This window comes from Artibeus jamaicensis, unplaced genomic scaffold (assembly GCF_021234435.1).
Source record: "Artibeus jamaicensis isolate MK-2021 breed Jamaican fruit bat unplaced genomic scaffold, CSHL_Jam_final contig_548, whole genome shotgun sequence".
Lineage (NCBI taxonomy): Eukaryota > Metazoa > Chordata > Mammalia > Chiroptera > Phyllostomidae > Artibeus > Artibeus jamaicensis.
This window is the reverse complement of record NW_026521883.1, coordinates 4,946,838-4,973,320: the sequence shown is the minus strand read 5'-3', so window position 1 is coordinate 4,973,320 and position 26,483 is coordinate 4,946,838. Positions and strand designations below refer to the sequence as shown.

At 35.9% G+C, this 26,483-nt stretch overlaps 2 protein-coding genes across 4 annotated transcripts in view; both read right to left on the bottom strand.

Annotated features, from left to right (window-relative positions):
- Positions 1-876: 876 nt before the first annotated feature.
- On the bottom strand, positions 877-8,554 carry VCPKMT (valosin containing protein lysine methyltransferase). Of its 2 annotated transcripts, XM_037155594.2 has the most exons (6): positions 8,207-8,554; positions 8,007-8,117; positions 7,798-7,870; positions 6,928-7,047; positions 5,799-5,903; positions 877-2,518 (listed from the first exon to the last, which is right to left on the bottom strand). In XM_037155594.2, exons 1-6 carry the CDS (start codon positions 8,470-8,472, stop codon positions 2,504-2,506), a joined length of 690 nt encoding a protein of 229 aa, XP_037011489.1. In that variant the 5' UTR covers positions 8,473-8,554; the 3' UTR covers positions 877-2,503. The 2 variants fall into 2 exon arrangements, with proteins under 2 accessions (XP_037011489.1, XP_037011490.1); XM_037155595.2 differs by lacking the exon at positions 7,798-7,870 and having other exon boundaries at positions 8,018-8,117.
- Positions 8,555-9,133: 579 nt separating this feature from the next.
- The window catches only part of SOS2 (SOS Ras/Rho guanine nucleotide exchange factor 2), a 98,996-nt gene continuing 81,646 nt past the window's right edge, over positions 9,134-26,483 (bottom strand). The window contains exons 17-23 of one of the 2 annotated variants that reach the window (XM_037155598.2): positions 26,273-26,390; positions 25,112-25,284; positions 22,546-22,662; positions 18,758-19,019; positions 18,209-18,250; positions 12,443-12,552; positions 9,134-10,822 (exon numbers count right to left, since the gene is read on the bottom strand). In XM_037155598.2, the coding sequence (XP_037011493.2) occupies positions 10,313-10,822; positions 12,443-12,552; positions 18,209-18,250; positions 18,758-19,019; positions 22,546-22,662; positions 25,112-25,284; positions 26,273-26,390 (1,332 nt within the window). In that variant the 3' untranslated portion in view covers positions 9,134-10,312. The remainder of the gene's footprint in view (positions 10,823-12,442; positions 12,553-18,208; positions 18,251-18,757; positions 19,020-22,545; positions 22,663-25,111; positions 25,285-26,272; positions 26,391-26,483) is intronic. The other variant, XM_053670012.1, reaches the window with a different exon arrangement.

Below are 26,483 nucleotides of genomic sequence, written 5' to 3'. Positions count from 1 at the left end.
GAACTGGGACTTGCCAGTAAGCCCTGCAGGGCTCACTGGTCCTAACCATCAGTAGTAGTTCCCTGATCTTAGAATGTGGGGACCTGGTAACTTTTAATTTCCACTTTGGCCTTATTCCAGAATAGGAAAAAAATCCCATTTGAGTCTCTGTTACAAATTACTTAACTCTACAGTTAGTAACTTAGGTCAGTTTCCCAGAAAGTGATGAATGTATGCAAGTAACTCATTAAGGAGATGTTAAGTCAAGTAAGGGACTGGGAATAGGACAGGAAGGGATGTACACACAAAGGTGTGATACCAGTGAAGTTGGATGGAGGCTGACCTCAGACTGGCTCCTCCAGGGAGTTTTGGGGTGTAAGGTGCACCCGTCCAAGGTAAAGGAGCTGGCCTTTTACAGAGGAATGTCAAGGGGCACTTTAGGCCAAAGACCCACAGGCAGACTGTCTATCACAAGTATAGTGAAAAAGGGAGGAGGGTGAAAAAGAATCTGAAGAATCTGGGAGGCTACTACAGCTGGTCAATACCAAACTAAGTTTTACAAGTTCCATAATGTTATGGAACAAGCTAGGAAGTGGTCATTTATCCTAAGACTTCACTAATAATAGCTAGTGCTCTCTGTAACAAACTATGACATATTTAGGTTAGAATAACTGCTTAGTAAATCCATTAATAAAATGCTAAGGACAGTATGAACCAAGTATTTGAAAAAGAAAGCAAAACAAACTAAAGATTGAGGCCTGAAGGAAAAAACTATTTTCTCGACTTTGATCCTTCATTTCTCTAAAGAAGGTTGTTTTGCTCTTCTGGAAGTAGTTGTCTGCTTTACATGTTCATTTCCTTCAACATGATTTCTGAAACATTCACAAAGTCACAGGATCTCAAAAAGAAAGTTTATTTTAACACATAAAATGTGCAACCTAGCTAGCACCAATGCCTGTAAGTACCATTATTTTATCATTTACTATTACTCTTTGGAACTGGTGAGACAAGTTCTAGACAGATCAGCCTGTGAACAAATGATTCTCATGATGACATAAAAAAAGACTACACAGAATCAAAATCATTTGCTAAATGTATACAGAACTACATTTGTGGTTATTTACAAATGTTTGTTTCACGTAAACAAGTTAACACCAGTGATTTTTAGCCACTTTTTCCAAGAAGATATATTGGGTTGGCCAAAAAGTCTATTATGTTTTTTCTGTAGACGGCTCTCGTAGTGCTTAGTTGTCCCTTCATTCGAAACAAGTTTGTTAAGATTGTGCTGTGACAGCAATCATTGTCAGCGTGCATTTAAAAAAAATTAAAACTGGTGAATTTTTATGCAGCCATTTCAATATTGAAGATGGAAGAAAATATGCAACATTTTTGGTGTATTATGCTTTCTTATTCCAAGAAAGATAAAAATGCAACTCAAATGCAAAAAAAAAAGATTTGTGCAGTGTATGGAGATGCCGTGACTGACTGAATGTATAAAAAAAGTGGTTTGCCAAGTTTCTTGGTACTACTGACATTTTGGCCAAATAATTCTTTGCTGTGGGGCTGTCTTATGCACTGGACCATGTTTAGCAGCACCCCTGGCCTCTACCCACTAGAAGCCAATAGTGGGAGATAGCCAACATGCTCAAAATATCCAAACCAATAAAGTTATTGATGAAAATGAAAAATGTATCTTATTTTACGGAAAAAATGTAATGGAATTCTTTGTCATTCATGAGCCACATAAGTACAAGAGCCTGAAAAGGCTTTTTATTCTCACTTATTCTCATATGAAAAATTTTTATAATGATAGTTTCTCACCCCTTATAATCTCCTGATTTCATTTACAAACTCACTACAGTATAATTTACTATCTAACTCAAGTAGACATGTATACTGGAAGAAAAGATTAAAACTTTGGCCAATGTAAGTATACAAAACATTTTCAGGTTTTTTTTAATGAACAAGAACATTTAAGTATTAAAGCTATCATAAAATTAATGAGGAAGACACATATGATAAAAATCATTGTATAATTATGCTAGAAGGAAAACCTTTTAGATTTACCTATTTTGAAGATAAACTAAAATTTACTGGTTTGAATTTAAACTTTATTATATAGCAATAGGTATTTTTCTTTAGAAATTAAATAAAATTTCTCTCTAATTTCCTGAAAATAAACCAAGTCAACCATGCTGCTTCACCATTTATCTTTGGCCAACTTTAGGCTAACCTCAATACCTATTTTTATTTGAGGAATGACTAATACACAATGTTTCTCTTAAGCAGAACTTGATGCTGAGCTAAAAGTAAACTAAGTTGGATTTCAGGCCGATGGGCAGGTGGGCAGGCGGTCACTTTTTGTCTTGCTGCAGCCCATGATGGTTGTCATCTAAATATCAGATCTTTAAGGACATGCTGGAAAAATCTGTGAACGCAATCTTCCCATGCTATATTCACATGCTCCATTCACATCTTTAGCTTACCCAGGTTGTTAGAGGCTTGGGTAAAATGATTAAAAATTTCATGATGAAAATTTCTATAAGGAAAAAAAAAAAGGAAACTTTACAGACTGAATTCTTATTATTACAAATGAAGTATTTACTGGGTACCTAATACTAGGTTAATATGCCTAATAATGGCTAAATTCAAAAGAACAGTCATACATAATGTTTAGAGATGATTCTTTGCTGATAATCTAAAACACAAGCAACTGAAGAAAAAACAGATACATTTGACATGATCTTAAGTAGAAAATTAAAAACCTCTGTGCTTAAGGACATACTACCAAAACAATGAAAAACATTTTTCATTGTTCACAGAATGGGAGAAAGTATTTGGAAGTTATGTATCTGGTAAGGGTCTAGTATCCAGATTATATAAAAAACTTTTCACCTATGATTTCTATAAGTATATACAAATGGCCAGTTAAGTATGTGAAAAGAAACTCAACATCATTAATCATGAAGGAAATGAAAATAAAACCATAATGAAATACCATTTCATACCCACTGAGATGCTGTAATCAAAAGGAGGGACAATGACAAATGTACTGGTGAGGATATGCAGAGCTGGAACTCTCTCGCACACTGCTAGTGGAAATGTAAAATGTTACACTAGTTTTGGAATACAGCTTGGTAAGTCTCCAAAAAGTTCAACATAGAGTTCCCATATGACCTAGCAATTCTATTCTAGGAATATACCCGAAAGACATGAAAACATATGTCACACAAAAAATGTTTACATGAATATTCACAGCAACATTACTCATTAGAACCAAAAAGTGAAAAATACTAAAAGGCTTATTAACTCATAAATGGGTTAAGGTGTGGAATACAAAAAAATATTATTCAACTATAAAAAGGGAGTTCAGTAAGAAAAAGTGTGCTACAGCATAGCCAGACCTTAAAAACACTGTGCTGAATGAAAGCCAGACCCAGAAAAGCCACATAGTGTATGATTTCATTTGCAAGTGTCTCCCCCCAACCCCCACCCCACTGTGAATTCCTATGCAGCCTTTCACAAGCTGAAATGTCATAAAGTGGAGAGTACCCCGGTTTCACATTATGCCACTTTGCTTTTACAAAAGACATACATTAGTATCCATGTTCACTAACCAAAAGAAATCCAAAGAGAATTTTCTCATTTACAGAAGCCATTACCATACTAATGTAGGTCTTTCATAAAAGCAAAATGGCATACTGTGAACTTTTGAAAAGCAAGGGATACCTGTATATGAAATGTTCAGAACAGGCACAAAATCCAGACACAGAATAAATCGGTAACCACAAATTAGGGGCTGAAGCAGAACAGGAAGTGACTGCTTCCTGGGGTATCTTTCTGGGGTAAAGAAAATATCTAAAATTGGAAAAGTGGTCATGGTTGCGCAACTCTGTGAATATACTAAAGACCACTGAATTGTACACTTTTTAAAAGGGTGAATTTTGTGGTACGTGAATTATATCAATTTTTAAAAAAGACCCTGGCTGGTGTGGATTGAATGATGGCCTACAAACCAAACGGTCACAGAATTGATTCCCAGTAAGGGCACATGCCTGGGTGGCAAGCCAGGTGCCCAGTAGGGGGCGCATGAGAGGCAACCACACTTTGATGTTTCCCTTTCTTTATCCCTCCCTTCCCCTCTGTCTAAAAATTAATGAAATCTTAAAAAGAGAGAGAAATGATTCTTTGCCAAAGTAAAGCCTTATATATTTAGAAGACAAAATCTTTATGCTAAAAAAAATTCTACTTTTAAAACTATGCAACTTCAGCTAAAACTGGTTTGCTTAAGTCACAAGCCATTTTTTAATCTTTGTTATCTCCAGCATCATGCCACATAAACACTCATTGATCTGAATTACTGATCCTACCACTCCTTTTACCTTATAGTCCTAACATCTAATCTTGATCCCCCAAATTACAAGTTGTTTGCTTTTGTCTAACATCTGCAATAATCAGAAAACTTCATCACAAATTCAATCAAAGATAACAGAAAAACGCGTTTAACATCCTTAAATTCATAAAATTAATCATGTCCCTGCCTTATACCAACCAGTCACATATACAAAAGGTGCTTGGAAAAAATGGATACAATTCTTCCTTTCTACAGACTCAAACTCTACATACCACAGAGGCAACTTGCATAAAATATGTTATAACAAGGAAGCAGCAAAAGAGTATAAGATAAAGTCTATTGAACTGAGTGCATTTTTCATTATTGGACAGATTTGCCTTATTTTATTTTACTTTAAAAAAATTTTATTAACGTATAGATGACATAAATATTCCAGTTTCAGGTGGACGACATAGCGATTCAACATATTAACTCCCTTACAAAGAACTGAACCTGAGTTGCAGCAGTGAAAGTAGCCAATCTTAACCAATAGACCACCAGGGAAGGGTTGTTATATTTTACTTTAACTATGAAAAATTTTTGAATGGTTGGAAAAAGTTCACAAAGGTCAGAGCTGGCACTTAAAAATCTCAAAGAAATACTGGGTTGACCAAAAAGTCCGTGTACTTTTCTATGTAAAATAAAGGACACATTTTTTCATATTTATTTGGGTATTTTGAGTGTGTTGGCTACCTCCCACATGCTATGATGTTGACTGTTCTCAATTAATGTCTCAATTTAATCACTATCAACCTCAACTGGTCTACCCAACCATGAAGTATCATCCAGTGAGAAAACTATAGCATGAAACTGCAAACCACTTTTGATACTTTCGATCAGCCACAGCACCTTCTCCATACCCTGCACAAATCTTTTTTTTTTTTGCATTTCAGTTGTTTTTACCTTTCTTGAAATAATAAAGCATAATATGCCCAAAATATTATTTTCTTCCATCTTCCGTATTAAAATGGGTGCACAAAAACTCACCAGTTTTTATAAGTTTTTTCAATGCATGCTGATATGACAGCTGTCACAATATAGTCTAATAAAATTGTTTCAAATGAAGTTAAAAACAATTAAGTGCTACTAGAGCCATCCTACAGGAAAAAAACCTAACAAACTTTTTGGCCAACCCAATAACATAAGCTTATAAATAGCTAAGTTACTTGTCCGAGGTAATGCCCAATTATAAAGCTATATAATTTATAGCTGGAAAGGACCTTTATAGAAGAAGTCTTCCTTATTTTAGAGGAAAAACCCAAGGCCAAATAAAGTGACCTTAACATTGACTTAACACCTGAGTCCAGTGAATCATCATAGCTATTTCCCTACATGAAAATCAGTATCTACATCACACATGAGCTCAGAAACAGCATCCAGCTAAAGAAACCTCCTTCAGAGGATAAAGAGGCAGGAATGTATTTACCGATTTTTTCCTTCTGATGTATAAAATATGAATATCTTCACTTCGATATTCTTCATCATGTTTTTCCAAAGGAATTTTTTCAAAGTCAAAGTCTAGTTGAAGGAGCTATAAATTTAAAAGAGATACACTTCAAATTCAATAATATGAACTATACCATGGTGACAGAAGTCAGAATACTGGTTATTTGTGGTACTGACTGGGAAAGGGGAACATGGGGAGCCTTTTGTGGTCATAAAAATGTTCCATATCCTTATGTTGGGTAGTGGTTATTTGGGTGTATACACATTAGAAATTGAGCTGAGCACTTGATATATGTGCATCCTACATTTTTTAAACTCAATTGAAACTGTTTAACAGTATAAAACTTTCAATGATAAAGTTTCAGAAGTTCATTAATATTCCTAACATTCAAGAAAAACATTAAAAAAAATTTCAGCCTGTATCTGAGGCAGAGTCACATGTTTGCTTTCTCGTGTAACCAAAGTCCTTTCAGTGGATAAAACTACAGGGCTATATGTTTGTACCTGCAAGAGGAGTCATTTGTAATATGATAGATTTCTGTCCATAAAAATGGTTTGGGTGACCACTGGGGGAGGGTGGGTGAAAGATACATGGGACTCTATGTACTACTTTGCCAAACTCCTGTACGTTTTTATTTTAAAAAACAAAACAATATCAAAGCCTGGAAACAGATAAGATATCTCGGTTGAAGTTTTCACAAAAATGCAGAGGAAAACATAAGTGAAAACATCCCATTCCATTTTCTATGATGTATTCTCCAACAGTAATAGATATCTCAGTAGTATGTTCCCCAAAGCCAGCATGTTTAATAAAAAAAACATTGCAAACTTTCTCAGAAAAGACAAGGGCATCATCACCACTATTTTCCATTGTTCTGTATATACTAGATCAACTTACTAGAAAATAAAAAGGCTCAAAAAGATGAAAAAAGGGAAGGGGCTTAGCAGAATGGTGGGCTTTGGAGAATCCTCCTTGGGTTCTTAAAAGCAGAATGTTTTCCCAGCTCAAAATCACCATAATATACTTGTTCATAATATACTTGAACACAGTCACACAGCACTTCCCTGAAGAATAATCACTACAAAGTTCAATCTAGTAGGGTACCCACCTCGAAATATTTTTTCTCGATTTCTGGATTTTTTCCCATTGTTCGCTGTTCATAACAACATATAATACAAGTCTCAGGTCCACTGAGATCTTTTAGAGTTTTCAACAGCGGCTCCAAAGACTGTTCAAAAATAGAATATAATTTTTGTTTGTGACTTTAAAAAATATGTATTTTTATTGTAAAAAGGTCTAGGGAAGGTAGAGCATGTAATTATACCTCCCCTACAATTTACCCATTTTTGCATCAATCCAACAAAGAACATAAAGACTCTAACTAATGATTAGTAAACTCCTCTTAACCACTGTATTGACTTTAGTTTCCATAGAGTCATGTAACTTTATTTTTGAGTTCCCATGGGAAAACAAGTGGAAATAACTTCACTATTAAATATTTAATTTTATTTAATCTAATTTAACTTGGGATTTAAATAATCAGCAATTTACTTACAAAAGCAAGCGTGATGTAACCTGAACATAAGCTGACTCAATAATTATAATGAAAAAAACAAGTGATGTCTGCTATACACAAACTGATAATTTTTAAAAATCATTGAATCTAATAAGTCTTATCACAGAATGACTTTAATTTTCAATGTCATTCTTTATACGTTCACTAGCAACAGCTAAGTTAAAAAAGCTTTTAAAAAACAAACCCTAATAACAAAAATTCTTTAAAAACTTTACAGAAGCCTTTAATAAAATGCACCTAACACTTTTCTCAACATGATTCATAGACCTGTATGTTAAACACAAGTGTATATACGTGGTCCCCGGTGATGATATCCTGCATTCAGGTATATCAAAATGTGTGCTCCAGAATCCAGGTAATACGGTACATCTTCTCAAGAGATTTCTCTCACTGAATATTTACCTCTTCGTAGTATATGCAGTCGGCCATCAGTATGTAGTCTGGCGGAGAAGTAAAGTCTTCTATTTCTTCCCCCCTTAAAAATGTCGACCAAATATTATAACTGTTACCTTAATAATTTAAAAATCCTTGTTTTAAAAACAAAACCCACAAAACACAACTTAAAGCAAACTACAAATCGTTATTAAAACAAGCCAAAAGGCCATACAAACCATTTCAGTACCTTGGCTTGAACAGAACCAGTGACAAGATGCTTGTTCATATTAATATTCAGCTTCAGCAAGTCTTGCAATTCCTCAAGATCGGTAACTACAACATCTGCCCTATAAAATAACGTCGACTGAGGTGTAGGCAGAAGGGTGAGAAGCCAGTAATCAGTTTCCTAAAGTAGAGCCCTCCCGCCAGCTCTTACCCGAGGGTCGCGGCCATGAGCCCCACGGCCCCGGTGCCGGAGCCCAGCTCCAGCACCGACCGCCGACTCAGCGCGTGGGCCCCATCCCCGGAAAACCCGGGCGTTTCCAGGTATTTAGAAAGGACAATGGCAGCGTCCCAAACCACGCAACCCACGCCACCGGAGCCATACTGCTGCAGCCGCAGCACCGTGCCATCTGTCTTCTCCAAAATCCGCACGAAGTTCCGCATTGGATCCTCCACAGAGGACTCTGGAGTAACCTCCATTGCTGCCCGGCAACAGGAGGCGGCGCGTGAAGTGACGTCACACCCACGCGCATCACCCAGAGGCCCGGCCTTGCGAAGAGCCCGGCGCCTCCTAGTGGCGCAGTTGGCCCCTGGATTCCGAAGCAAAGGCACAAAGCCCGGATGGCAGCATTATCGGGCGTGGCCGAGGGCTGGCCACCGCTTCCTCTGCGCGGACTGCCTGCCTCCCTCCCTCTCCCCTAAATTACAAGTCTGGTTTAAACATTTTTCCAGTCAAAGAGAGTACAATAATATGCTCTTTAAAAAACAAAGGCAAGCCCACCTCGACGTTTTTACCTGGTTGGAGATTATCTCACACAGCTATTATTGGCGTTAAATCCAGGCAGTTTCCAAGAGTTTACCGAGGATAGCTATAATCACGCTTATCAAAAGTTGCCAGTATGCTCCTAATTTTTCAAAAAATTCAAAAAAATGGTTGCTAGAGGCTCGCTAATTGCGTTTAGCAGTGAAGACCGTTATCCCTCTAAACTTTACATCACTTAAATGCTTTGGGATTATGTAACTGAAACTGTACAAAAATATTGAAAATTATGTACAAATATTTCTACAGAACTCAGTAATCTACCCCCTTGATCCTTATAGTGAAAACACAACTTTTAAAAGCCTTTTAAAAATTAAGACTGGGGTGATTTATTGATCTTGTTAAGAACTCTGATACAAAGCACAGTAAAAGGCCACAGAGCAGTAAATAACCAATGTGGCTTTCAGCTACCTTAAAACTGCTGTTAGGGCACTATCAGCAAAACACACTTTTTTTATCACTTTGAACAAAGGAGTCCAAATGGCAAGTAAAAGTTTTACTCATTTCTCTGATTAAAAAGTTTAATAAAGCTTTAAGTATTTGCTGGTTTAAATATTACCAATCTAAAAATATTTAAGAAAATTCTAGTTAACACAAGATTTATAGACAAAGTTACTAGGTTTTGAAGGCAAGGCAGTTGACTCCTATGCCGCAGGAAACTTGTCCTTTGAATTTATGAATTAGTAAAGTAGCAGATGTATTATAGGCCTTGAGTCATTAAAATTTACATAGTTATTAGCATTATCTTTAAATATACAATATAAACAAAACTGTACACACATGGCATATTGTTTGATTTCCAAAACAATAGGCAACTCATTTGCTAAAGACACCATAGTCTGCAAAAACAAAAGGCACATCTGAATAAGATACATGCCCTTTTCTCCTCTAAGATTGGGTTAGGTAGTCTTTTTGTTGACATTTTGATAAAATAATAAACATAGTGCATCCCATTCTTTTCACTCTATTTTTCATTTTTGTCTTCAGCAGCAAATTCTGGCATTTAAGACATGGCATTAAAGAGTTTAAGAATAGTGGGTGTTACAATTCTCTCCTAAATGTAAAAACTGGAAGATGGTGAAAGAGGTTTAAAAATCAGTTAACACCACACACCCCTATATTTGTGTAAATTTATTGCCTTAAAAAGGCAGTTATTACTCAAATTTGAAAAATTCCACAAATGTACTGTCCCTTTTCAGTGCAATCAATGTCACCTTAAATCGTATTTTTAGCAGAGTCTACAGTGCAAATATAAATTCTTTATACTGGCCATTTGGCAGCACTGAGGATCCAAGACAAGGCAATGCTACTGATCACCTGAGGATAATGGCAAAGGACTTTTATATTTTTATTTTTCCAATTTTTAAAAGCTTATTTGATCAGCTGTATTTTAAGAGCATTATTTGTAAAAAGTACTAAAATACTATGCCGTTTTTTAAATAAATTAAAAAAGAACTTTACAAATACCATTCCAGTGTCAATGACTACGCATGGCTAAGATCATTGAGGAGTTTCTGTGTTTTCTAGCAAAGGCAGTCTATACAATGAGGGGTGTGAAAGCTCCCGTTTGTAAGTCTTTGGTGGCAGTTTCGGTAGGTGAGGGCTTGAATTCTGCCTTGGTGGAACAGGGGGAGCTTGGGGATGAACAACATTACTGTGACTAGAACTGAGCACATAGCATCGACGTGGTACCCTTGGAGAGGGTGTGCTCGGAGGAGTGTTTGGCGAATTTGGACAAGTGCTAACGTCTCTGAACCAGTCTGGATCTCTGTGAAGATGTCCCAGTGGAGGCGGTTGAAGATTAAATGGACAGTTTATAAAGTGTTCCGGAGGCCGAAGGGGAATCGGTGGAGGGCTATCAGGAAGAGGATCTCTTGGCGGCGGCGGAGGCGGACTATGCAGTGGCCCATCAAATGCACCAGTAGGAGCAGGAACTCTGGGCTTTACCTTTGGAGGAGGAGGTTGTCTCGGTGGAATAGCAGGGGGGTCATCATCAGATTTCATATTTCCCTTTAAAAAAAGCAATTAAATTATACTTCTGTTCTACTGAAAAATCTGTAACAAAAAGTTTTTAAAAGGATGAAAAATTCGTATGTGTCAAGTTGAATCCAGAGGTTCAAAATAGGTTAATTTGATTTCATGATCAGATTTATGAATAAATTACTCCCAGTTTAATTCAGGGCCCAGTTTAATATTTTTATATTTGAGATGTTTTAATTGAAATCTTAGAACATAATGCCTTAGGTTATCTTGCTTTGTATATACATTTCATAAATTTATGAACTTTTTTTTAAAATAAAGATTTTATTTATTTATCTTTAGAGGGGAAGGGAAGAAGAGAGGGAGAGAAATATCAATGTATGGTTGCCTCCCGTGGGTCCCCTGCTGGGAACTGGCCTGCAACCCAGGCATGTGCCCTGACTGGGAATCGAACCGTGGTTGCTTGGTTCCCAGGCCCGCGCTCAGTCCACTGAGCTACACCAGCCAGGGCTAAATTTATGAACTTTAATGATAATAATAGGAAAATGAATGAAAAGAATATATAGTTTTATAGACATGGAGGAACATAATGTTGAGAGGACTTAATATCCAGCTACTAGTTGTTGGCCATCCTCTTCTACCATTCCCAGTGAGCCTTAGAGTCACAGTTTGAAAACTGTGATCCAGGATCCAGCAGTATCAGCAACACTGGGGAACTTGTTAGAAATGCAAATTACTGGGCCCTATTCCAGACCTACTAAATCAGAAACTCTGGCAATCTGGTTTTAACAAGGCTTCCAGGTAATTTTGAAGCACCCTAAAGTTTGAAGAATGCTCTGAATAATAAAGTTATATCTATCTCTACATGAAAGAAAATGTATTTCTGAGTATCTGTGAATTTGCTCAGCCATTTTAAAAGTGTTATGAGGAAGAAAAAGTATTATGAGGATTTAAAAAATAAAAAGCCCTGGCTTGGTGTGGCTCAGTAGACTGAGTGCTGGCCTGTAAATCAAAGGGTCACCAGATTGATCCCCAGTCAGGGCACGTGCCTGAGTACATGCCAGGTCCCCAGCATGGGGTGCACAAGAGGCAACCACACATTGATGTTTCTCTCCCTCTCTTTCTCCTTCCCTTCCCCTCTCTAATAAACAAACAAACAAACAAATAAATAAAATCTTTCTTTCTTTTTTTTAAAAAGAAAAATAATTATGAGAATTAAATAACTACTTATTTTTCAAATAGCCCAGGCTGATGTGGCTCAGTAGATTTGCGTGCTGGCCTGCGAACCAAAAGGTCCTGGTTTGATTCCCAGTCAGGACACATGCCTGGGTTATGGGCCAGGTTCCCAGTTGGGGGCATGTTGAGAGGCAATCAATGGACATTGTTTCTCTCACACAATGAAGTTTCTCTCACACAATGAAGTTTCTCTCACACAATGAAGTTTCTTTCCCTCTCTTTCTCCCTCCCTTCTCCTCTCCCTAAAAATAAATAAATAATATCTCTAAAACTATTTTTCAAATAAAACCATGCAAATATTGAAAAACCATGAAGGGTCACCAGATTCTAACTGAGACTCTTTATAAGAATAAACAGTTTTAAAGATTTACAACTTTGAATGAGATAAGGCAAACCCTTCATCCAATTGAGTACCTTGGAATTTGAAGCATCATGATCAAACTTTTTTCGAGGAGGAAGTGGAGGAGGAATCAGTGGCTCTTCACTTAGTTTATGTAAACTACCACACGAACTGAAGAAAGATTCTATGAATTAAAAAGATCAGTTTAACCATAATTCACAGTGCAATCATTAAACAAATTTAATTTCAATTTGTGATCACCTCTGCCATGGCATCTGTCAGACTGTATTATAGCAGACTACTGGTTTATCTAACCTCCCCATTAAACTGTAAGCTTTCTGAGGGCAGTGTGTATTTATTTTTGTATCTCTAGCACTTAGCATAATGATACTGCCTGGCACGTAGCAGATACTAAGCTAACTAACAGCATACTACTTAATTAAGATTAATGAGGACACTGCTCCCTGAAAGCCTTTTAAAAATCTAAAACAGACAAAACAAATGTATTTGTATAAGATACAGTAACTTCTAGTGAAAGATCATCCATAAACAGAGACCATGCATTTTTTAAGCAGCTGGCATGAACACATATCTACACCAGTAATAAAACCTCCACACAGGAGACCACATATGAGGGTTGCTGAGCATAACTTCTTTTTGCAAATCTCTTATTGATAACTGACATGTTAAATAAACACATTAATGTAAATTTACTAAGTAACATAAGGGGAAAATTAACACTAAACATGCCAACCAGACAGAGAATAAGAACTATTTTCATTTATTTATCTTCCTCATATGATTAAAAATACCTGTAGTTATGGGCTGATTCCCTATTTGATATCTCTTTTCACACACAATTACTATAAAGTCGGTGACCATGTCTTATTATTATACTGAGATTGGGTTTATAGGAGCTAGTTCAGAAGAAGTTGATTAGTTTAATTTTAAACATACTGTGTGTGAACTGCTATGGGACATCCAAGTAAGGATGTTAAATTTACTACTCTATGCCAAAAATTGCTGTCCTAATCATGTGACTGCAGTCACCCCAGGAAGTCTTGTTGGCTCAGGGTGCCAAAAAGTAGAAACGAAAAATAGGCCATTAGGGCCTGTGATGAAAGCTGACCTATTCCTTTACTCCGGAGATGGGGTTGGATCAAATCAGAGTAATCCCATTCCTTCAGCCACAGTGCTTAGCTGTAGGCACATGACCTAATTCAGACTGGTGAAATCTGAAAGATTTTCTAGGGGCTACTGAAAAAAAAGTCCCATGCCCTTTTGGAAAACACTCAGTCTGTCTCTGTACCTCTCTTTCCTTCTTACTTGAGTGAAAAGAGGAAAATAAACTTTAATACTCCTGCCACCACTCTTATGACTGAGGGAAAACAGCCTTAGATACAACTGATAATCTGGACAAATGAAGAGTCAAAAAGGAACCCTGGTCATGGGTCTTCTCTTCCTTACCGAAACATAAACACTCAAGGAAGTAGAAAGTATCTGAAAAATGGTGGGCCAGCTGTGAAAGTTTTTGAATCTGGGTCTGACTCTATAGTTAGAACACTTAGTATAACTATGTTATACTTCTCCATAGTGGGCACTCAATAACCCTTGCTGAAGTGTGAACAGAATTTTATTTTCTATCAAGAGTATTTCCCTACAAGATTACAGATTTTGCAAGCATTTAAAATAACTCAATATTTCACACTAGTGAATATAGAATAATTTACTAAATAATTTCTGTAATGTTTAGTGAGCCATGTAAGTTACTTACAGTTTTTTGCCACTCATTCATCCATCCATCCATCCATCCATCCATCCATCCATTTAACAAATATTTATCAGGCACCTTCTATACTGCCAGGCACTATTCTAAGCACTAGCAATATGATAGTGAACAACAACAAACAAAAATTCATGTCCTTATGGAGCTTATATTCTAGGCTGGGGATAGAGAATAGACATAGTAATTAAGTGAAAGTGTAATGACTATAAATTAGAAGAAATATTAGGTAGGGAAGGGAGATAAGAATAGGTAAAAGGGAAGCAATTTTAAATAGGGTGATAGGGAAGGCCCAGCTCAGGTAACACTGAACCAAAACCTGAAGGAGAGAAGGGAGCATGCCATGAGGCAATATGGGTGAAGAGCATTGTGAGCAGAGGGAATGACAAGAGCAAATGTCCTGTTGTGGGAATGTGTCTGTTGTGCTCAGGAGGAAGAGTAGCTGGAGCAGAGTAAGTGATGGGGAAGAGGGGTAAGGATGAACTGTGACATATCAAAGGAAGCCAAATCGCCTTATGCATCCTTTGAAGGGATTTTGGCTTTCACTCTGAGCTGGAAAGCCATTGGAGGGCTTCAGGCATAGGTGAGACACGTGTAACATTCCTAAAGGACTTGGCTGCTGTATTGAAAACAGAATGAAGTGTGAAGAGTGGGAAGGTAAGAGATCGTGGTGGAGGGGACTACGGTGGCAACAGTAGAGATGGTGAGAAGTGGTTAGATTCTAAATACATTGAGGGTAAAGAAGATTTGTGGATGGATCACATTTAGGGTATGAAAAAAAAAAAGAGAGATGTAAAAGAGAACTCGATTATTTTGGGCCTAAAGTGCAAATGCAATTAGAACTGAGATGATAATGCAGCTGGAAGAACAACTTTGGAAGGGCCAAAAACAAGCTCAGTTTGGGAGGAGTTGACTTTGAAATTTCTAGTAGGTATACAAATAGAGATGTGTCAAATAGGTCACTGAATGTCTTGAGTCTAAAAAGTCAAGAGAGAGGTTCTGGGTAGAGAAAAAATAATTGAGGAATTATCGACACATAGATGATCTAAAACTGAATGAGACAATCAAGTGATGACAAGAAGAGGTCCAGGGAATGAGTCTCAGGGCTTTCCGATGTTAATAGGTAGAAAAATGAAGAGAAATTAGTGAGAGAGACTAAGGAGCTAATAGTAAAGCAGAAAAACCAAGAGAGTGGATGAACATTGTGATCTTCATGTATGTTACTTCTTTTCCAAAAAGATGATATTTTCTATAAACAAAGGCTGAGACTTTGTCTTTCTCGTTTAGCACTGAATCCCTAGTACTCAGTCACACTTAGCAGAGTGACTAAGTACAAAGTACTCAATTTTTTGTTGAGTAAGACCAGAGGCTGTGAACATTTTTATAGTTTGATATGCTGTTTTCAGATTTCTGTCCAAAAGGGTCACATTAATATACCGATTTATAAGGTTTAAGTAACGTATGAAAGAATCTTTTAACACAATCTTATTCAACACTTTGATACGAACAGTTTATTCATCCCCATTGTTAATTCACTCTTGCTGTTTTCTCATTACATGTGAGAACTTTTCTTTTTTTTTAAATAATTTTTTTTTTAGATTTTTAATTTATTTATCTTTAGAGGGGAAGGAGAGAGGGAGAGAAACATCAATGTATGGTTGCCTCTAGTGCATCCCCTGCAGGGAACTGGCCTGCAGGGAACCTGCCTGCAACCCAGGCATGTGCCCTGACTGGGAATCGAACCGTGATCCTCTGGTTCACAGGCCCGTGCTCAATCCACTGAGCTACACCAGCCAGGGCTTCATGTGAGAACTTTTCATACTTACTATAAATATTTTCTTTATCTCAAGATATATTTTAGGGTATTCAGAATTTTAGGCAGTTATTCTTAATTTTTTCTATTAAATTTCAAAACAATTTTCTTTATCATATGGAAAATATGCTTGGGTACCACCTAAAAAATATACTCCTGGCTCCAAAATACTACCATCCAAAATACTCCTGGTTCTAAAATGGCACAGTGTTATGGAATGAATTGTTGCCCCCCCAAAACTGTATGTTAAACCCTAACTCCCAGTACCTATATATGCGACCTAATTTGAAAATATAGTCTTGTTAAACCTGTATATCGTCAAGTTAGTATGAAAGCAGGCCCTAATCTAGTATGACCGGTGTCTTTTATAAGAAGGGGAGAAGAGACAAAGAGACACACAGGGAGAAGATGACTATGTGACAACAGAGGCAGAGACTGAAGCGATGCACCTACAAACCAAAGGATGTCAAGGATTGCCAGCAAATGCCGGAAGGTAAAAAAGGCCAGGAAAAACTCCCCCCTACAAGTTTCAGAAGAACATGGCCTTGCCAATACCTTGATCTTTGGACTTCCAGCCTCTAGAACTATGCCACTCTAGAACTCTTTTAAGCCACTTTATTACAGCAGCAAGAGAAACTAATATACACAATAAAACATTTCTACCACAAAACAAGGAAATAAACTACACAAGCTTCAGTGAAGCCAGGAAACATTAAAGCATGAAGGTACAATGTATATGAAAGGGACAAATGGAGTAAGATGAAACCCACATGTCTACAGTGATACCAACAATCAACTGTCAATTTGCCCCCACAGAACCAAAAGAGGGATCAAAAGTTCAAGGCACTTGGTACAATAGAAAGCATGGGCATGAAAACAGAAAACCTGATTAAATCTATATAAGGTGGAATTAGGACCCTGATCCCCCATTCTCCACTTTGTGAGGCTGAGCAACTACTTCATCTCCACCACTATAGGAGACTAGGAGTTTTCTTCTCTGGAGAATCTAAACTTCAGATGTGGGGACAGTAGTCTATGATAGGGAACTGCTGTTAATTTCAAGTGTTTTAGCATTATTTACTTTTTAAGACATTAAAATAAAGTTTGAAATTAAATATTTAAAAGAATAAACTTACTTTTCTCATAAGACAGGTACTCTCTTGCTACTATCTAAATCATAAACATTACTATGATAGAAGCAGAAGTCCTCCAGATTGGGAGAATTATCCCCAAAGCTGCTATGTCCTTCCTGAGTTATATTGTTTTAAACAAATGTCTATAGAAAGAAGGATGACATGTGTCATAAATTATGAAATAGTTAAGAATGGCAGAGCCCTGGAAAGGTGGCTCAGTTGGTTGGAACACTGTATATCAAAAGGTTGTAGGTTAGATTCCTGGTCAGAGCACAAACCTAGATTGCGGGTTCAATCCCCAGTCAGGACATGTATGGCATACAACTGATCGATGTTTCTCACATCAATTTCTCCCTCCTTTTTGTCTCTCTCTAAAACCAATAAAAACAGATCCTCAGATGAGGATTAAAAAAATAGAGTGGCAGAATAGTGTTTTACTTAAAATACTACTTTAAAAGATCATGTGAAAAAAATAAGCAATCAAGGGCTAGTTTGGGAACCTGATTAACATTTAGTAAATTATAGGATAATGAGCTGGAAGGGGTAGGGAAGAGAAGAGATACCATATTTTTCAGACTATAAGACACACTTTCTTTTTAACCACATTTTTTGCTTCAAAACTTTTTTCCCCCATTTTCCTCCTCTAAAACCTAGGTGCGTCTTATGGTGCACACCCCAGACACACCTAGGTTTTAGAGGAAGAAAATAGGGAAAAAAATTTTGAAGCAAAAAATGTGGTAAAAAAAGTGTGTCGTATAGTCTGAAAAATACAGTAACTGATATAAAACCACTCCTCATTCAGGGCCAAGTAATGTGGTAGATGCTCTACGTAGTTACCTCATTTGATCGCTAACAAGCTTACAGATGCTAAATATTTGTTCAGTGGTCACACAGCCCCTAGAACATAGACAGGTTATAAAATGATGAAAATAAACTATAGTAAAGTTTAAATAGTACACAGTTGTAAGCAAGTAATTCAATTTACTATAAAAACTTCACTCACATATTAAATTTTTAAATGTTACGAAACCCAAAATACTCATATACAAATTTAATCAACTTTATTATTTTTGTAGTCATTTCATCAGAATCAACTCAAATTCTTACTTACTTGACTGTGGCAAGAGAACTGGAGCAAAGATGCTATTGCTGCCTATTGGAATGAGAAAAATTAATTTGAAAAGGAAGATATGTATGGTTTTTATTTTTAAAGGATGCATGCATAAAGTAACACAAAGTACAGAACTTCATCATCATCTTTTGCCATGTTTGTTTTTAAAGAAATGAACCCAGCACTCTGTAGCTGGAATGCTTTTCCTTTATCAGCATTCGTTTCCTCTCTATCAGTCTCTTTTTAAATTTCCTTCACAAAACTTATCTGCTTGTTTTCTTATTGTATATTGCTCTTGTTAGAGTAGTAGTGATGCCCAAAAGGTACTAAAATAAATCTTTGTTGAATGAATATATAAGAAAATAATATGCATAAACAATGCACGAATGATGCTTTATTGTCTTGTGTTAATCACGATTTTCACATTTTACTGTCACTTTCCATGCTAACAGCTTTAAAAGAGTTCTATAGTTTCCTAATTAAAATGATGAGAATTATCTTAAACGCAAGATTCCTTTCTTTACCAAATGGTTTACATCAAATACATACCACAGGAACTGTTGAGATCCACATCTATAAACACACTAAGGTCTGAAGAAGCAGATACTGGGGGAGTAGACGGTGTATTTGGAGAGGTTGGTGCCGACACTGTTGATTCAAGCTCAGTTTCAGCAATCCGACTAAAGCTTATTTTACACGGTTCTCTTTCTAATGGTGTTGGATGACCTCTTAAAGTGCCTGAGGTAGAGCCATGTCGGCCTGTATTAGGCCTTATTCCAGGAGATTTTAAAGAGAAAGTTGATTTCCTGGGCTAGGAAAAGCAAACATAATTATCATTATTAATTTGGATGTAGTTTATTTTTATGACTTAGTGCTAGTTAAGTAATTCTTAGAATACAGTTACAAGAGTACAATGAATTCCCCAATTTGTAAATTTCAGCCTGTAGCTGAAAAACAGCCTGTAGCATTCTAGTAGCACACTTTGGATATATGACACACAGGCAGGGACAACAGTATGGTGACACCAGAGGGAGTGGGCACTGAGGGCAGGTGAGGTGGAAGTGGGCAAATGAGGGATAAATGGGGATGGAAAGAGATTACTTTGGGCGATGAGCACATGATGTAGCATGTAGCTAATGTTTTATTGAGTTGTATACTTGAAATCTGTATTGTTTTATTAAGCAATGTCACCCCAAAAAAATCAATTAAAAAAGAAAACTTTAGCTTTGATTGGCTTAATTTTAAGATGGACTTGAACATAAGTAAACTTCCTTTCATACTATGTAAATAAAATTTTTAAAAATCTGTGTGAATAACTTTTTGCTCTCAAAACACTTAAACCTAAACTTCTTTAAATCACAGATTTCACAAATATTTAGAATGGACTTAATATATGCAACATATTATAATAAGTGCTTCAGAAAATAAAAGGAGACCCTGTTTTTTCCTTCGTAATAGTAAATGACCAACCTGTGTAACAGTACTTGATATTTATTTATTATTTATTTTTAGACAGAGGGGAAGAGGGGTGAGAAAAAAAGGGAAACATCGATGTTTGTGACAAAGATCAATCAGACAACACCACTTAAAGTCTTTAGAGAAACTGCTATTATTGTCTCCCACCTAAACATCTGCTCCCTTTTTGAAATTCTCATAATCTAATGAAAAACCATGAAACTTGGATTCAAATAACTTGAGTTAAAATCTCAAGTATGTCCCAGCCAACATGGAGCTATAGGTGAAAACACTGTGCCTCCTCGCACAACCAAATTTAAGGACAACAACAACTGAGAAACAAAAACGCAACCAAACAGACAGAAAAGTAAACTGTACTGGACAACAACAAACTTATTCATCCAGGGGCGGAGTCTGTGGCTTTGGAGAGGGGTCCTGGCAGGAGGAGGCAGTGACTGGCAATGGGTGGTGGAGAGGTGGGGTTGGGGGGGTGGTTAGATGGAAACCCAGTAAGGCTCGCAAGGCGGCTAGCTGGTTGACCACGGACACACATTTGTGCACAGAGAAACCAGGCAGGTTTAAAAATGGTCAGTGAGACAGACTGAGCAACCCAGGTCCCCAGCGATGGGAAATAAAGCCTAAAAGCACTGATTGAAAAAACTTAAGGGGGCTGAGGTGCTGGGAGAGGCTCCTAGCCCCACAGGACAGTTCATTGGGGAGACCCACAGGGTCCTAGAATGAACTCAAGCTCACCCACCCAGGAACCAACACCAGAAAGACCCAATTTGCTTGTGGGAAGTGGCAGAGGGGACCGAAATCCAAGACAGAGAGGGAAAAACACCATAGCTCCCTCTCTGACCCTGCCCCCAGTCACAACCCAGCGACTGGGCTGACCTGCCCCAGTAAACACCTAAGCTTTCACCCCTCATACTTAACAGGCACAAACAGACCAAAACATTATGGCTCAAGCCGAAAAAACAGCTCAAAGCCCCAGAGCCAATACTTCTAAGCAACAAAGAGATAACTAACCTATCTGATGCACAGTTCAAAACACTGGTGATCAGGATGCTCACAGAACTGGTTGCTTTTAGTCGCAAATTAGATGAAAAAATGAAGGCTACACTAAGTGAAATGAAGCAAATTGCACAGAAAACCAATAGTAATGGAAACAAATCTGGGACTAAAATCAATGAAGTGGACCTGAAGGAAGAAAGAAATGACCAAACAGAAAAGACTGAAGAAGCAAGAATTCAAAAAAATGAGGAGAGGCTTAGGAACCTCTAAGACATCTTTAAATGCTCCAACATCCGAATTATAGGGGTACCAGAAGGGGAAGAGGAACAGCAACAAGTGGAAAACTTATTTGAACAAATAACAAAGGAGAAGTTCCCCAATCTGGCAAAGGAAATAGACTTCCACGAAGTCCAGGAAATTCAGAGAGTCCCAAAGAAGGTAGACCCAAGAAGGAACACATTAAGGCACATCATAATTACACTAACCAAGATTAAAATGAAGGAGAGAATCCTAGAAGCAGCAAGAGATAAGGGGACAGTCACCTACAAAGGAGTTCCCATTAGATTGTCAGCTGATTTCTCAAAGAGACCTTACAGGCAAGAAGGGGCTGGAAAGAAGTATTCCAAGTCATGAAATCCAAAGACCTACAACCAAGATTGCTCTATCCAGCAAAGCTTTCATTTAGAATGGAAGGGTAGATAAAGTGCTTCTCAAATAAGGTCAAGTTCAAGGAGTTCATCATCACCAAGCCCTTATTATATGAAATGTTAAAGGGACTTATCTAAGAAAAAGAAGATAAAAAAGATGAACAGTGAAAGGACAGCAAACTCACAGTTATTAAGAACCACACCTAAAACAAAAGCAAACTAAGAGGACAACTATATCAGGAGTGGAACCATAGAAATGGAGATCACAAGGAGGGTTAACAACAGGGGAGTGGAAGGAGGAGAAGGGGGGAAAAGGTACAGAGAGTAAATAGCATTAGATGGTAGGTAGAAAATAGAGAGGGGGGAGGGCAAGAATAATATGGGAAATGTAGAAGCTAAAGGACTTGTGACATATGTACATGAACTAAAGGGGGGGAATGGGGGGAGGGGGTGTGCAGGGTAGAGGGGAATAAAGGGGGGAAATGGGACAACTGTAATGGCATAATCAATAAAATATATTTAAAAAATCTCAAGTATGTCAATATCTTAGCTATGCAGCCTTGAAAAAGTTATTTAACTCCTTTAAGCCCCAGTTTTTATATTTGTAAATTAGAGTAAGATGTATATCATACAAGTGTTGTGGAAATAAGATAATATGAAACTATAAACATATTGCTTGACCCAAAATTGGTGTGTTTTTACTTCCTTTCACATTTGGCTTCACTTTTAACTAATAAGAATTGGTCTGCTACTATTTCTGCCATCACTGCAAACCCCAGGAATAACTAGGAATTGCAGTAAAAAATTTTAGCAATATGGGTGGGTTCTAGTGACAACCAAAGACCATGGTGCTCTAATGGCAGGAGTCATGGTCAAGCCAGAAGAACCATGACATATATGCTTACTCCTTCTCAGGTCTTTTTGTTTCCTGTTCCATCCGGCTACCTGTCATTTAGGTTCTCGCTTTCTCACAGTTACATTAGGAAGGATAAAAACTGAACAGGTAAATAAATGGTACTAAGATAAAAGGTAAACCAGATTTTATCAAAAGGCTAATGTTTTCCTCACAGTATATGTAATTTTAGAAATAGTATAGTGCTGCAAAGCAAAAACATAAAAACAGCTATTCAAGCAAATTACAAGTTTAATAGAAACAGGCTGTTAAACATTAAAGATAATATTGTTTTAAAAACACTTTTTCTAAAATTGTAATAAACTTACAAATCGAGGTGGCTGTTTGCAGTTTCGAGGTTCAATTTCTAGTGACTTGTTGAACAAATAATCTGTAAACTCTTTTTCAGAAGCACTTCCCATGGGATTAAGGTTTTCAAAGAACCGCTGGAATTAAATATTCATTAAGTATACATTTTAGATCTTATGAAAACATTCATTTCATCAGTTTAATATAAAAAATTGTCAGCAAATGAAGAGATCATAATGCCTGAAAAGTCCACAAGGATTGTTGATTCTAACCATTCTACTTTTGAATAACATTCTGTTCATTTCTTTGGAAGTTACATATTCTAGTCTTAAGAATTCTGTTAAGAAGATGAACAGATTTTCATTTATTACCACATAATGGCTCAGTATCCCTCAGTTAATATTATTCTTATTCATTATTACAACAAAATGATCATTACCAGTTAGTTATCAAAAAGTGTTTACAACAGAATTATAGTTATAATCTGCAGTGAAACTTTGACAATCAGAAAAAGAGTAGAGATAAACTAGAAGAGGGTCTATTCAGAAGCGATTTCAAGAACAATTATAAACAAACTTATCTAACAAAATAAACTTTTTTCTTTAGGAGATATTTCCTAAGCTTAAATTTAAGTGTTTAGGGTAGAAAACTTAGATGATTTAGTAAAGTGCAAAAAGACAAATAGTAATCTCATTTAACCAGAGATCTCACTGTTAACATTTCACTGTTAGACTATCCTTAACTGTGTGTGCGAATATATACATGGATATATATATTACATATTTTTCTGCAAAATTAGGATATGCTGTAGTTGTTTTTAACCTTTTAAAATTTATATTCAATATATTCAATTATTTTTTCATGTGGTTTACTTATTTTATAAAATATAAATATTAGCGCTATAATATTTCATCAGATGGATGTTCCAAAATTTATTTTACCAATTCTCCATATAGGTAGCTATCCATATAGGTACCTTCTAATTTTTTGCTATCATAATAATTATTGTTATTATTACCTCCCTGTGCATAAATTTTTCTATTCATTTGTGATGATTTCCTTAGAAACATTCCTTAGAAGCAAATTACTGGATTTAGCTTCATTTAATTTTAAAGTGGTTTAGTTAGAATCATATATAAAAACAAGTACCGGGTTTTATCTTTAGCAGTAAACAAAATGAGCTATAAAATTTCTAGGGTAAAATTCTTCCACTTTTAAGGCATTCTGTCAATTTCAATAAATTTACACTATATTGAAACAAGTTAGGTTAACTATGTTAAGTCATATGAACCAATAGTAATTTAAAGACTTTTGTGAACTTATAACAGCAGCATTCTTGTTTTTCTCATTGTTTGCTCTTCTTTTTAATACAATTTAGCTTGATTAACTATGGTTTGAAAAGTAGCTATTGTAGCTATTTTATCTACATTTGAAATTTACTTTGACTCAATCATAAAGAAAGCATTCTCTGTGCCCCACCCCTCCTCATCCCCAAAAGAATGATTTATAAAATGGCAGGAAGTCTAGTCTAGGTCATAAAAACCTATTAGAAGTTACTGAGATAAGAATGCTAACAGTACTATTTCAAGTATAACCAAATACAATGTAAAATTATTTCTATGGGGGAAATATATTGTGAACTCTAATCTGGATTTCAAGAACATATTTGCTTAGCCCTATGAAATTCCACATCAAAGATGGCTGGCCCAATGATGAGGGAATGATATGAAATAGCTTATCACCATATTCTTTAGAGCCAGTATTTGTTTATGTTTTCATAGTGGCATATTTTAAACTTTAAGTCATTCTTTCTTAGGACTTTAGGGTATTTTGTTTTGAACTGAAAACAAAGAACAGTTACCACTTTATAATTTAAGAGGGTAGGAGTGATGGTCAACTCAATATGGCCAACCTGCAGACTACATCTGAAATTTTAGCCCAGTTTTTAATGAGACAAGTGAATTGATTCTGATCAACCATTATTTTATGTTCTGAATTTCAAATAAGTATAATAAAATTCATTTAACATAAGTTATTATAATTTATTCTAATTTAGAAGGTATTCCACATTCTAAAATACCACAGAATCAATACTATGAGTTACTGTTCAAAATAGCTCAATATTGCTCATAAACATCGATAGAATGTTTAAAAACCAGTTTCTGCAATGTATATATACATATCATTCTATCAGCAACTTCCCATTTAAACCCAGTATTCTTACAAAAGGATTAATTACTTAATGTTTTATTGGCACATAAAATGTCTAAAATGGCTATCAATGATAGCACTAGTAGATTTTTTTACTGTATGAAGATCAGAAAGCTTCTTATGTTCCATTTTGTCATATACTTTTTGCAAGTGTTACCTGAACCAATTACACAAAGAAGCAATACTTTCAAGCTAAGATACCTAATAATAACTTCAGATTGTTAGAGCAGAATATCTAATATTTATCACTTTTATCTACTGATTATTTACTGACTGTTTTCATAAAAAATATAGAATATGTGATTATGATATTTTTTAGAGATGGCAGAAGATTTAACATGTTCTCTTTTAAAGATAAGCAAAGAAAATATTTACCCTCATTTCTGATTCTATCCGTAAACAGTAAGGTTGATTCTGATATTGCTGAATTTCTCCAGTAATTTCAGCCACTTTCCTCCTCTTACTGAAATTGATTAAATCTTTCCCTTTCTTTTTTAAAAAATCATTATTCCCTTCTTCAGTCTTCAGAATATTTGTTAAATATATTCCTAGTTAAAAAAAGTATTGGAATAAAAGTTATACAGTTGTTATTTAACCATTTGGGAAAACAATCTGTTTAAAAAAGTTAAAAGACAACCTATAATTTAGCAACTTACTCCTAAAATGTTGGTAAGTCTCTCGTACTTAATAATTAATTCTACATTAAGAATTTAACACGAAAACAATTTAAAACAAAAAGAATATTAGGGTTTTGAAAAAAGCTTAATTTGTCATTTCTTAGACTAATAGTCTAAAATAAAAGGGAGGATTCATTCACAAAGTCTAAATTTTAAGTATTAAATCTATTCTAACCATTTTCATATTTGGTTATACATATCTAGTGCTAATGATATTAAATGATTACTGATCAATAAATTTTAAGTCAATTCTGATTAATAAGACTATATAGATTTATAAACTATTTCTGTGTCCCAATGCCCATAATTTAGATTAAAAAAAGAATTATTCCTCATTCTGGGCAGTAAGAAAGTTTTTAGTTCTTTTTCCATGCATAATTACTGATTCATTTAAATTGGTAGTTCTCACTGGGGGCAATTTTGTCCCCTCAGGGGATATTTGGGAATGTATGGACATATTTTTTGTTATCACAACAGGGTGTACATGTGTGTGCATGCATGAATGCTATAGTCTGAATGTTCAAAATTCGTGTGTTGAAATCCTAATGCCCAAGGTGATGGTACTGAAAGTGGGGCCTCCAGGAGGTGCTTAAGTCATGAGGATGGAGGCCTCATGAATGAAATATGTGCTATTATGGGAGAGAACCCACAGAGCTCTGTAAAACAACTCTGTGAGGTAATTATCATAATATTCATTTTATAGGTAAGGAAACAGAAAGTTTAAGTATTATTTATTAATAGACAGCTAATAAAAATAGATGTTTTCAGAGATAAAATAACAATGATCTGTCTCTAAAGGATGGTGTCTTTTTTATACAACCAACTCTCCCCCTATATAAACCCATATTTAGTAACTTACCAAAAAAAGGCACGCAAGGTGGATTGATTGACTTAAGTTTTGCTAGGTATTTTTTAAAGTGATCCTGACTTAATTCCACAGCTTCATCCAAAATTCTCCTTTTTCTTTCCTGCAATGCCTTGCAAATATATAAATTGAGCATAATTTATTTTTACAATTCAATCATATTTTATGAATGCAGAGCTTTGAATTTTATAGAATTTTGCAAATA

What these genes read in the sequence shown, in the direction of transcription:
- VCPKMT (XM_037155594.2), bottom strand. Translation starts at nt 8,472, where the DNA reads ATGGAGGTTACTCCAGAGTCCTCTGTGGAGGATCCAATGCGGAACTTC. An exon ending in CTCATGGCCGCGACCCTCGG is followed by an intron (nt 8,118 to 8,206) that starts GTAAGAGCTGGC and finishes GTTATTTTATAG; the next exon opens with GGCAGATGTTGTAGTTACCG. An exon ending in TCGAGAAAAAATATTTCGAG is followed by an intron (nt 5,904 to 6,927) that starts GTGGGTACCCTA and finishes TTAAATTTATAG; the next exon opens with CTCCTTCAACTAGACTTTGA.